At 41.0% G+C, this 12,219-nt stretch overlaps 1 protein-coding gene across 8 annotated transcripts in view; it reads left to right on the top strand.

Moving 5' to 3' along the window:
• Positions 1-11,977, top strand: part of LOC136262116 (uncharacterized) — a 65,282-nt gene extending 53,305 nt beyond the window's left edge. Inside the window, exons 1-5 of one of the 8 annotated variants that reach the window (XR_010704133.1) lie at positions 6,226-6,642; positions 8,423-8,526; positions 9,047-9,119; positions 11,715-11,765; positions 11,819-11,977. Coding sequence is in view for 3 of the 8 variants with exons in the window: in XM_066056267.1 (XP_065912339.1) it covers positions 8,423-8,439 (17 nt within the window). In the remaining 5 variants the exon portion in view is untranslated. Of the gene's footprint in view, positions 1-6,225; positions 6,643-6,780; positions 7,148-8,422; positions 8,527-9,046; positions 9,120-10,864; positions 11,025-11,714; positions 11,766-11,794 lie in introns of those variants that run through there. The other 7 variants (XR_010704130.1, XR_010704131.1, XR_010704128.1 and 4 more) reach the window with 7 other exon arrangements.
• The last annotated feature ends 242 nt before the right edge of the window (positions 11,978-12,219 follow it).

Below are 12,219 nucleotides of genomic sequence, written 5' to 3'. Positions count from 1 at the left end.
TGTTTGTAGCTGAACTCTAGCTGTATACAGGGTGACTTGTTTCTAGCTGATCTCTGGATGACTTGTTTCTAGCTGATCTCTCTACAAGGTGACTTGTTTCTAGCTGAACTCTCTATAGGGTTTTCTATTCGCAATTGAACTCTCCACAGGATGGTTTCTTTGTAGCTGATCTCTCTACAGGGTGACTTGTTTCTAGCTGATCTCTCTACATGTTGACTTGTTTCTAGCTAAACTCTCTATAGGGTTATCTGTTTGTAATTGAACTCTCTACAGCACGGTTTCTTTGTAGCTGATCTCTCTACAGGGTGACTTATTTCTAGCTGATCTCTCTACAGGGTGAACTTGTTTCTTGCTGAATTCCCTACAGATGATTTGTTTGTAACTGAACTCTCTACATGGTGGTTTCTCTGTAGCTGAACTTTCTACAAGGTGATTTCTTTTAGCTGATCTCTCTACTGGGTGATCTGTTTGTAGCTGAACTCTCTACTAAGTGACTTTTTTATAGCTGAATTCTCTTCAGTTGGCTTACAATGTTTTGAATCTCTACAACAACATATTAGTAGCTGAACTCTCTACAGGGTGACTTGCTTGTAGCTGAATTGTCTATAAGATTAACTGTTTGTAGCTGAACTCCCTACAGAATAACTTGCAATGTAATGTAATTCTATAATGGAGTAAGCTATAAACGTAGCTGAATGCTCTATTAGGGTTACTGTTCTATTAGAGTATCTCGACCTTGCATATGCTACACGTAGTTGGCTTTGGAATCATAACTCAGTGGTTTGTAATCTGATTCTTCTGTACTACTGCAAGGATTTCCTATAATAACTATTCCAGCTACACGGCGTACTTTATTCCACGGACTGGACTGGACTCGTGGACTGGACTGGACTGGTGGACTGAGTTGAAAACAGCTTTAAACAATAATCCAGGCATTATCCATCTCTTGCAACACTGGAGACACCACTATCGAGCTATAACTGCTGGTACTGTTCTTCCTTACAAGTCAGATGACACTAGCGCATGCACTAATCAATTAGAATACACTTACGATACACATGTACTCGCAGTGATATAGCGTGACAGAGGCTATTGTTGTAGCGTGCATGTTTTCCTTTGTTGCTTCAGTACTTAACACTAGCGTTGGGGTTGTAGTGATGAGTCAGATTATTTGCATAGCCCCATCACCTTGCCTGGTGGTGCCACCTAGCTAGCTACCTGCTAAGAATAATTATTGGCTCATCTCTACAGCTGTAACACCAGTGTTAAAACAACAAAGAAAACATCTACGCTACAAGAATAGCCTTTATCACACTGTATCACTGCTAGTACGGCATGTATTGTAAGTGTATTCTAATTAATTAGTACATGCGCTACTGTCATGACTTGTTATGTAAGGAAGAGCCAGCAGCAGCAGTTGTAGCTCGATAGTGGTGTCTCCAGTGTTGCAAGAGATGGATAATTCCTGGGTTATTGTTTAAAAGCTGCTTCCAGCTCAGTCCGTGAGTCCAGTCCAGTCCAGTCCAGTCCGTGGAATAAAGTAGGCCCAGCTACACTTCAGCTAAGTGCTCTCAGTGCTTTACCTGGTAGGCATGAAAACTAATAGTTTTTTTATTCATAAAAATCGATCGCGTAATTGTGACACAGGTTGGGTTTTGTGTCATATCTCGATGGCCTTTAACTGGATTCCTTTCAAACCACAAAAAGGCACTCCTACGATAGTTACTCTATCTACATAGCAAAGCAATTTTCAGCACATTCCTTCAAGCGGTTTACCCTGTGGGTGTGACAGACCTTCAACCTTATTTTATGCAAATAATCGGTAATAACTCCATGAATGTTTATCGGAGTCTTACCAAACTTGGTACTGAGATTTGCCTTAATGAGCCCTTTAAGTGTGCCAAATTTCAGCCCAATTGGAGCACGCGTTCGTGTATTATGGCGGAGTTTGGAAAGTGTGTAAAAAGAAGAAGAAAAAAATGAAGAAAAAAAACCCCTAACTTTGGCCGCTCGTATCTCAGAAATGGCTGGAGCGATTTTCTTCAAATTTGTAATGCGGACTCCCCTACCTAGCCGGCACTTCTGTAGCAACTTTGGTTTCAATCGGATAAGGAATCACGGAGCTGCAAAGGTGTGAAAATTGCATTTACTTTCTTCCTGTTAATATACTCACGGTGTGGCGCACCAGTTCTTAGGCCACATGACACACATCTTGCATTTGCTATACGGAGTTGGCTTTCAGATCATAACTGAGTGGTTTGTAATCCGATTCTTCTGTACTACTGCAAGGACTTTCTATGAAGATTATTCCAGCTATACCCTGATTTTCAGCTCATTGTTCTAAGTGGTTTGCCTAGTAGGCGTAAAAATGAATACTTTTTTATTCATAAAAATCGATCGCGTAATTGTGACACAGGTTGGGTTTTGTGTCATATATCCATGGTCTCTTTATCTTGATTCCTTTCAAACCACCAAAAGGCATTTCTACGATGGTTATCCCATCTACTTAGCAATTTTCAACTCATCCATGAAGCGGTTTACCCTGTAGGTGTGACAACAAATTGGTCTTGTTTTATGCAAATAATCGGTCATAACTCCCGAACCATTCATTGGATTTGCACCAAATTTGATGCTAGAGTTTGCCGTTGCACTCTCTTTCTGTGTGCCAAATTTCAAGGCAATCGGAGTACGCGTCTGCATTTTATAGCAATTTTTGCAAGTGTGCGAAAACACGAAGAAGAAAAAAAACAAGGAAAAAAAATTACTCCCCTGGCTGGCAGGCAACTCTGTAGCTAATGTGGTTCCAATCGGATAATGGATCACCGAGATACAAAAGTGTGAAAATGACGTTTTCTTTCTTCCTGTCAATATACAGCACAGCTCACAGGTAACGTCACGAGTATACACATGCGAGTAATGCTCGCATCTTCTCGCGGGATCATTCTTTTGCAATGTACTGTACAATACCTGTGGAATATCGTGTGGATATGCACTAGCCGTGCGAGAAATTTGCCAAACACGAGAACACTCGCTACTGAGTTTAGTAACTTCATACAACACTTAAATCACATAAACATTTGTGATCGGTCCCATAATTATGTTCGTGCAAGCCTAGCTAGCTAATTATACAGTAGAAAGCAATAAATGGATGCTGGGCCAGCAGAACGCAATAGGTGGAATATTTACGAAACTGAAAAAATTTGTAAATTCTAAAGCGCTTGTTTCACAATGAAGGAAAGTGGTAATGCCAAAAACCTTGGTAGCATCGTGATCCCAAAAGCAAGAGGAGTTCCAAAACTTTTGTTTTGTGTCAGTACTCTCAAGGAGACAGAATATATCAGCGTTAGTCTGCCTTGAGTTGGATGAGCGGTTCACTATTGCTTTTTCTCACGTTTGTTCGCCTTCACCGGTCTCCCGTGGACGTAGGAAAGGCCTATATAGCTGGAAGACAAAACGTACCCATCAATGGATTTGCTTGTTCATGGAGAATTCGATGGTACACGTTTCATCTTGATAGAGGACTGCATCCGTATGTTATGATCATTTTATTAAACGCCTGTAGTTTATTGTCACTGTACAAATCGATTTTTTGCTATTAGCACTTATAAGCCCCTTCGTAGCGCTGTAACTTCGAAATTTCTTGGCTTCTAGAGTTGAAACTTTGGTTGACCATTCCTTTAACTATCTAGATAAAGAAAATACGAATTAGAAAAATGCACTAACTGGGGTTCTGTGGCATTACTTGGCGACCAATCCATCTAGGTTTACGGTAGCTACTGCTATAGCTACAGTATTGACTGTAGTCCGTGACAGCCGGAGTCAAGGTCAAGTCAGTAGCTAAGTTACCAAGTATTCGGTAGCTACAACACAGGCATTGCAGTGGCGGATCTAGAGGGGTTTCTGGGGTTTCGACAGAAACCCCCTTTTAAATCTAGGTCAGTGGCAGTCTAAATATATAAACATTGTTGCACTGACAATTTGTCATAGCAAAATACTATATACCACTTTATTTCAGTAGCATGCATGTAGTTGCACTTAACTGACACCATTTACAGCTATTAAACCATCAGCAACACTTCACTTTTCATCTCTCACTGCATTAAAAACGATCGAGATACTCTAATAGAGCAGTCAAGTAACTACTCTAATAGAGCAATCAAAGCTACAGCTTGTAGTCACCATCTTTGCCCTATAGTTAGCTATAGTATTTATTTAAAGCATTGAATTTATTGCAATTTGTAACTAAAAATAGCCTAAAATCCGATCTCAGAACTTCTATAGTCTCAAAAATTTCCCGAGAGATGTCATCAGATGCCTTATTCAGCTATACCAACATTCAGAAACCCCCTTTTAAAATCCTAGATCCCCCACTGCATTGCAATAGGAGACTTCACAGCTGGCGGAACTGAGCCAGTGCCGCCTCCCAAGACCATAGGTGAGACCTGTTATCTGGTCTTGCGTGACGCTCTCGAGTAAAGTTAGCTATTGTGGAGCATTACTGTAGCCTTGCTGCATCCACACGGGTCACTCGAGTGAACGTCACGCGCGCCATGCGTGTACATGCGACATTACCCGTGAGCTGTACTGTACCCACGGTGTGACACGCCGGCTTCTTGGGCTGCACGACACACTATCGTGTGTCTTGATATGGCTTAATGTTATTAGCTCACCTTCTTTATGACAAACTCCTATCATACTTCAATGCTGATGCTTGGTCACCAATTCAGTCAAGACTGAGGCCACTCAATCCTCTGATTGTAGTGGAGTTTGTAGGTGTTAGGGCATGAACAAATGTTGAATGTTCGTTGAATGATTCGAATGTAGTAAAATTTCAATGGAAAAGCCAAGATTCGAATGTTTGCAAGTGCATGCGTAATTGAAATCATGACATCACTATCGAAAAACGTGACAATGATAAATGGCGGAAGGCCACGAAGATAACCTTGAGGAAAATGACACCTCAATGACACTGATACCGCTGAAGAAAACAATCAGAAGTATGGGAATTCTTTGTGAAAAGAGGGCAGAAAGCCTTGTGTAAAGTTTGTAAGAATGAATACACTTATCACGGAGGAACCAGTAATTTGCGAGACTACTTGGTCCTTGCTCACCCTTTGAAGTTGTGTCCGCCAGAGGATCAACCTTGTCTAAATGCATATTTATCAAAAGCTAAGTGTCTGGAGGGTCGTGTGAAGAGAATAACAGAGCACATCGCTGACATGGTTGTACGCGATCTTCGCCCAGCTGCCATGGTAGAAGGAATAGGGTTTCAGGCTCTTATGAATTTTGGATATCATGTGCCATCTGCTACACATATTGCTGAAGTGGCAAGATGGAAGTTTGCAAATGGAAAAGCTGCCATCAAAGATTACATTCAAACAGAGATGGAGTTATTTGCATTTACAATGGATATTTGGACCAGTCGAGCCAATGATGCTTACTTATCACTTACTTGTCACTTTATTACCAGCAGATGGAATATGGTTACTTGTGTTCTAGCAACATCTCCATCCCCTGAGCACCATACAGCAGACAACATTGTCGAGAATGTGCAGCAAGTGATGGCAGATTAAGGTTTGGAGAAGAAACACCTGCTATCTGTGGTACATGACCAGTGCTCAAACATGGAGTTGGCTGGTGACAAATTGCATGAAGAGACTGGTAATTGTCAGAGCTACAGTTGTGGTGCACATTGGTTGCAACTTTGTATTGAGGAAGGTTTGAGTCTCACTGCCATTTCACAAGCTTTAGGTGTAGCAAAGAAACTAGTAACTCACTTTCAGCACAGTGCTCTTGCCACTGCTGAACTCAGAAGACAACAAGAAGCAATGTCTGTTGAGCCAAAGAAGTTGCAGCTGGCCTGCATTACTAGATGGAATAGTGCATTGTACATGATACAGAGTATACTGCACAACAGGTGGCCTCTGACTGCAGTGCTTGCTGATGAGAGTGTGACAAAACGTCAGTATTGATACCTAGAGTTGTCACCAGCAAATTGGGTCATTCTGAAGGATTTGTCAAAGGTGTTGGAGCATTTAGAGGTTGCTACAGTGTTTCTTAGTGAAGAAAATAATATGTCAATTTCTGGTGTGTTGCCAATTGTACTTGGGCTGATTACAAAACTGGAAGTCAATGATGATGATTCTTCCTGCATTAAGGAATTCAAAACAAAGGTTAAAAGCATGCTTAAGCTTGTTCCTTCCTTTGTAAGTTGCAAAATAACACAAACATGAAGTTTGTGCTGACTTGATAGCAATACTAACATGTGAGCCGACACTGTTTCAAGATAGCTTTTACTGAACCTATCAGTAAAATAATGGAAGAATACGGAATAATGGAATATTTAGAACTGGCAGTAACCAGATTCGGGTGGTGGACGGGAAACAGAAAATTTATTTCAAGGGGGTGTCACGTAGGTATGCGCTGTACGTAGATCTGCGACCGTGGTCAAAGTCTTGACCAGCCGAAATTTCGCTTTGACCTGTGACTAAGAGCCTTTTTCGACCTTTGACCGGTGACTTAGCGACGATATTTCAGCACTTTTCGATTGTGGGTTGGAAGCTTTTACCCTTGACCATTGAATTGGCACGATTTTGGTGGCCTTGACCTTTGACTTAGACCGCGGTCGCAGATCTACCTACAGTGAGTGCCTGTGTGTCACCCCCTTGTATTTGTAGTGGCCTAATAGGCAGAGGCTGTATACCGTGCTGCACTTATGGTACAACCATATATATATACAAACTATGGTACAACAATACTCCACGTAGTCTCGTGCGCCCGACATAAAGGGTCAGTCGGGTGCACGAGACTATACTCCAAAGCACATACCAACACCGATCACCTCCAGTTACACTGAACAATCTTTTCCATTCTTTTAAATCTGTGCCACCGGCTAATTTTTACCTCCTTGTCCCTAGAGGGATAGTTAAGCAGTAATAACCCATGAACACTCCCGGGGAACACTCTCATCTGATTGATGGGGTTTAATAGGAATATTTATTCGCACGTGACAGCTTAGTTGTAGTCATGGCGAGAGTCACGGCGGATGCCGTGGCAACGTATTCAGATGATTTGAGAAATTCTATGGCCATTGTAAGACACAGCGAGAAATATTATGATCATCACTCCAATCAATGGCTGATTGTAGGTATGTTCTAGTACCATATATGGATATTTATAATGATAATTATAAAAATAAGAGAGAAAACGTCTTGTTTTATTAAGACAACATACATACATTTTTTGTATCCGTGGCATTCTTGTGGAACACTATTCCTGAGGACATTTTGGCACGAAGTCAGGTTAAACATTTCAGATCTAGTTTATTTTAATGTGATTGTTTAATTCTGTACTTGTATTGTGTATGTTGTTCTGTTTTTGTAATTGTATTTTTGTAACTGTAAGGGTATCACCTTGTACAGGCACATGCCTTTTGTGTATCCCTTTAAACAGTTTGATAATAATAATAATAAATGATGCATACATACATACAGGGAAGGAAAAGGGGTCTAGACTCAGGGCTACACAGCTAGCTGAAACACAGGTAGCTGGATCCCTGGCAACACAAAAAAAACCATACATTGTTTGAGTGTGTAAGGAAGAATGGTTGTTGTTACTGTAAAGCTTTACAGTGACCAGCACTGAAGGCCTGACAGCAACATGTTCTGTCAAATCGTAACATGGTCAGATGAACTCTTATCAGTACACCAGCTGCTGTATAGACCCTTTTCAGGTGAGCTGCTGCCATAGCAACATCTGCTATCTTGGGGTACAACCCATTTTGCAACCCTGGTAGCGTTGCTTTCTATAAGAGTAAAACAATACCCAGGAAGTAAAGCTTCTGCATTTCACAGCAAAGGTTAACCTGGTTAAACGTACGCTTTCCCCCACGCTACCAGGGTTTCAAAATGGGTTTTACTCCAAAATGGCGGATGTTGCTATGGCAGCAGCTTACCTGAAAAGGGTCTATAGAATATATAGTTAGTTTATACCTACACCGTAATGTTTGTGCAAATGTGTCCAGAGCAAAATCTTGCCATATGTGCTGTAGCCATAGTGTAGAGTTTTTCGGAGTTGGCTCTTATAAATCTAATTGATAAGTGTCGTGACAGAGAAAAAGTGGTTTGCTGTCAGTTACATAAAAATCACACATAGTGTATTATCCGAGCATATATTTATGACTTCATGTGCGAAAACCAGTCTTATCCCCCAAAATACAAATGCTGGTTTAAGTATTCAAAGTATTGTAGCTTACCAATGGCTGTAGCTATGTGAATAAGAATTTCACACACTTCCCACTAACTCCTTACCTTTAATTGTGTATTTATAAACATTGAACCCAGTGTTTGCATGGGTATGTGTGCTGTGTGTGTGTTTGTGCATTGCTTTCCTTGAAAATGAATCATAATTATGTCTTCTTTAGATCAATGGAGAGAGTGACAAGAAGAGACATTACTAGGTGTTAAGATAAGAGGGAGGGCTGGTGTGTCTGGGTAAGGAAGGATTGTTGCCTAATTGCCTAAACAGGTGTGTGTGCGTGCGTGTGTGCGTGTGCCTGCGTGCATGCGGACAGTGCAAGCAAATGTCAACTGTCCAGCATGTAACATAGTGGGTAAAAGTCCAGATAGTACTTCGGGTGCCCACACCTTTACCTGTGAGACATGGTACAGCTTCCTGTGGGTTACTAATCCTACCACAGAAGGAATTGCCTACACTAAATCATAGCACCTGAGTAGCACAGAGGTGTCACAGTGCTGGCACACTGGGCAGGCAAGGTAGCCTAAGGCTTTGCTTGACTATGTGTGTGTGTGTGTGCGTGTGCGTGTGTGTGTGCGTGGGTGTTCATGCATATAGTGTAAGGAGAGAGAGGTAGTTTGCCATGATATTTAAATATTCACAGATGAAATCGTTCACTTTGTGTAACTTCTGCTTGATGGTATGCACTAACAAGCAGCCATCTACACTGTGTTATAGAACATGAATACATGTGTGATTAATTTCTTGATGACAGTTTTCAAGCTGTACACTGCTGTACATTTTATATTAGATTTTCTCAAGAGCGGACAGAATCGGTATGAATTCAGCAATAATGGTGATGAAGAGGGATACACATAATTATGGTAAGTTCCATGTACACACGCACACACAGACACACACTACACACACACTACACCTGTACACTAAACCTACACACACTACACCTACACACACTACACCTACACACACTACACCTACACACACTACACCTACACACACTACACCTACACACACTACACCTACACACACTACACCTACACACACTACACTCCACATTACTCACTAGACACACACACACACACACTACACTACACACACTATACATACCATACAGTGATACGTACGCACACATTTTAGCTCACTTTAGTTTAGTTTAGTGTGTGAGGCAGCATAAATGAGTGGTTAGAGCATCAGCCTAGTAATCCAAAGGTTCCAGGTTCGATGCTTAGTTATGCCACTTTGGTGTTGTTGTTTCCTTGAGCAAGAAATTGCTCTAGTCTACCCAGCTGATTTAATGGAAGCCTGGTGTTCATTGGGGAAAGCAAATATCAAACCTCTGTCCATGTCTCACTAATGGGTGTGGCCCAGGTGGGACTTCTGGTGCCCACACCATCAGCCTGGGACATGTAACCCTCCTGCGGGGCACTAGCTCTTCCCCAGGTGGATTTTCCTGTGCGGCAATTAACACCCCAATTATATGTAGCTGGTGTGTGTGTGTGTGTTTGTGCGTGCGTGCGTGCGTGCGTGCGTGTGTATGTATGTGTGTGTGCATGTGTGTTTGTGTTTGCGTGTGTGTGTATGTGTGTGTGTTTGTGTGTGCGTATGTGTGTGTGTGCATGTGTGTGTGTTTGTGCGTGCGTGCGTGCGTGCATGTATGTGTTTGTGTGTGTGTTGGTGTGTGTTTGTGTGCGTGTGTGTGTGTATATTTGTGTGCATGTGAGTGTTTGTGTGTGTGTGTGCGTGTGTGTATGTGTGTGTGTGCGTATGTGTGTGCGCACGTGTGTGTGTGTGTAGTATGTGTGTCTACTCTGTGTGTGTCCAGTGTGCTTAGTGTTGTGTGTACAGTATGTGCAGTGTATCTACGTCCATGATGTGGACACACTAAACAAAGAGTATATTCCCATATTCACATATACACATACTAGCACTGGTACCTGCCCTACAGTGCAAGACTGCTTGCAATGTCATGCACTTTACACTAAGTTTAATCTTGTAGCTGTCTAGTGACACAATTTCCTACACAGCATTGGAAACCCAAGTTTAAAACATTACTTGTCTATACTTTAACTTAATTTAACATGACTATGCTTCAAGGCACACATTCAGAAAATGTTACACCAATAATGTTCAGAATCAAACTGTAGTATATTGTGTTTACCCATAGTGTTTACCATACAGGTACAAATGGTGCTAGTAGTAGTACCTGTCCTATTATGCACGCTTATGTAAAATCATTAATGATGTTTGAAATTCTGACAACAAAAGACATGAATTTGTACATACTGTTGTAGTAACTGCTTTACAGTGCAGTACTTGCCTCGGTGTGTATTTTATGTGCTAAATGTGCAGAGCCATCTCTGTATTAACTAAGCAAGGTCTAGTCACAGACACAGGCATGTCAAGACACACTACACACACATTCACGCATACACAAGCACTGCATAGTGCTTGTGCGCGCACACACACACACACACACACACACACACACACACACACACACACACACACACACACACACACACACACACACACACACACACACACACACACACACACACACTACACATGAACACAACATACACACAATATAGACATGTCCCATTCCTAGACTACCCATACTGGTCAGCACTGGAACACCTGTGTGCTACTCAGGTGGTTTGAGTCGGCACTAGAAAATCCTCCTGGAGCAAGACTAGTAACCCACAGGAGGCTGTACCATGTCTCACAGATAATGGGGTGGGTACCCAAAGTCCCACCTGGACCATTGTGTAAGACATGGACCGTTAGCATTTGCTATACGCATACCAGTCTTGGGGTCAAATACATTATTTAGTGCTTTTTAATAAATAAAAATTTTGAGTATTTGTGATTAAATTTGTTGTTTGAAAAATAGATTTGATACTTTCTTATATTTGTATGTAACCTTGATAACCAGTTGTGTTGGGGTAAAGTCTACGACTATCTTATGTCGTGATTTTGTCATGTGAGGGTATACATGTAAGCTAGTAAATACAAGCAAGCTTAAAAGGGAAGTTAATTTCAGTGAGGAGACAGGAATTTTTTTTGTCCCATCAAGATTTTCATTACACGGCACACAGTGCTGCATGTAAAACATGTTCTAGCACACTGACACGTGTATGTACAAAGTTTAACAGTTTGTATATATAACCATGGATAAATAATTATATCTGTATCTGCTACTTTTTCTGTCATGGTGCCAGCCTGATATACAAAAAAGTAGCCAACGTATGGTTTTTTTGATAACCAATCCGAATCTGTGCAACACTAGCTTCTCATACAAAAATGATTTATTAACTTTGCAGTGCTGTTAGCGTTTGCACATTTTATAATCCTGGGGTTTTTATTATCCTGCCATGTTGCTTTCTAATTGGAGGGAAATGGACTTGTATTACCACAGTAAATCAGTAATGTATACTTGGTGTTAATATATTCTATAGATATGATTGGCTTGTCCCAGCAAATGGAGTTATGTGTCTTCAAATTCTTTGGTAAGCTATTGTTTTGTGTTTATACATAGGTACTGAAGTATTTTTCCACACAGAGGGTGTGTTCTTGGACTGACAATATATACTTGGTACTGACAGAGGATTAGAGAGCAGAACTTAACTGTTTTATTTTATAATATAAGATGTACATTCTAGCTATTTTATACAGTTTCACATGCACGTAACAGTGAATTAATCTAAATCAATCAATTTAATATAGAGAAACTACCTGACATAGAAGAGCAATGCAAGGTGTTGGCAATTGCTGTAAATCAAATTCTCCATTCAATGGCACTCATGGGGATAGTTGCAAATTCAATTCCACTCAAAGTGAAACAAAACATGTACAACATATGTTGCAAAACAATTTTTACTCAGTAAATAACTACACGTGTAAGTCAAACTGGTGTCAAACAACTATAAATGATCAGATGTCCGTTTGTACTGTGTCCACAGG

The sequence above is a fragment of the Dysidea avara genome, chromosome 1, assembly GCF_963678975.1.
Source record: "Dysidea avara chromosome 1, odDysAvar1.4, whole genome shotgun sequence".
In the NCBI taxonomy this organism is placed as follows: Eukaryota; Metazoa; Porifera; class Demospongiae; order Dictyoceratida; family Dysideidae; genus Dysidea; species Dysidea avara.
The sequence above is the reverse complement of the archived record's forward strand: the minus strand, read 5'-3'. Positions and strand labels throughout refer to the sequence as shown.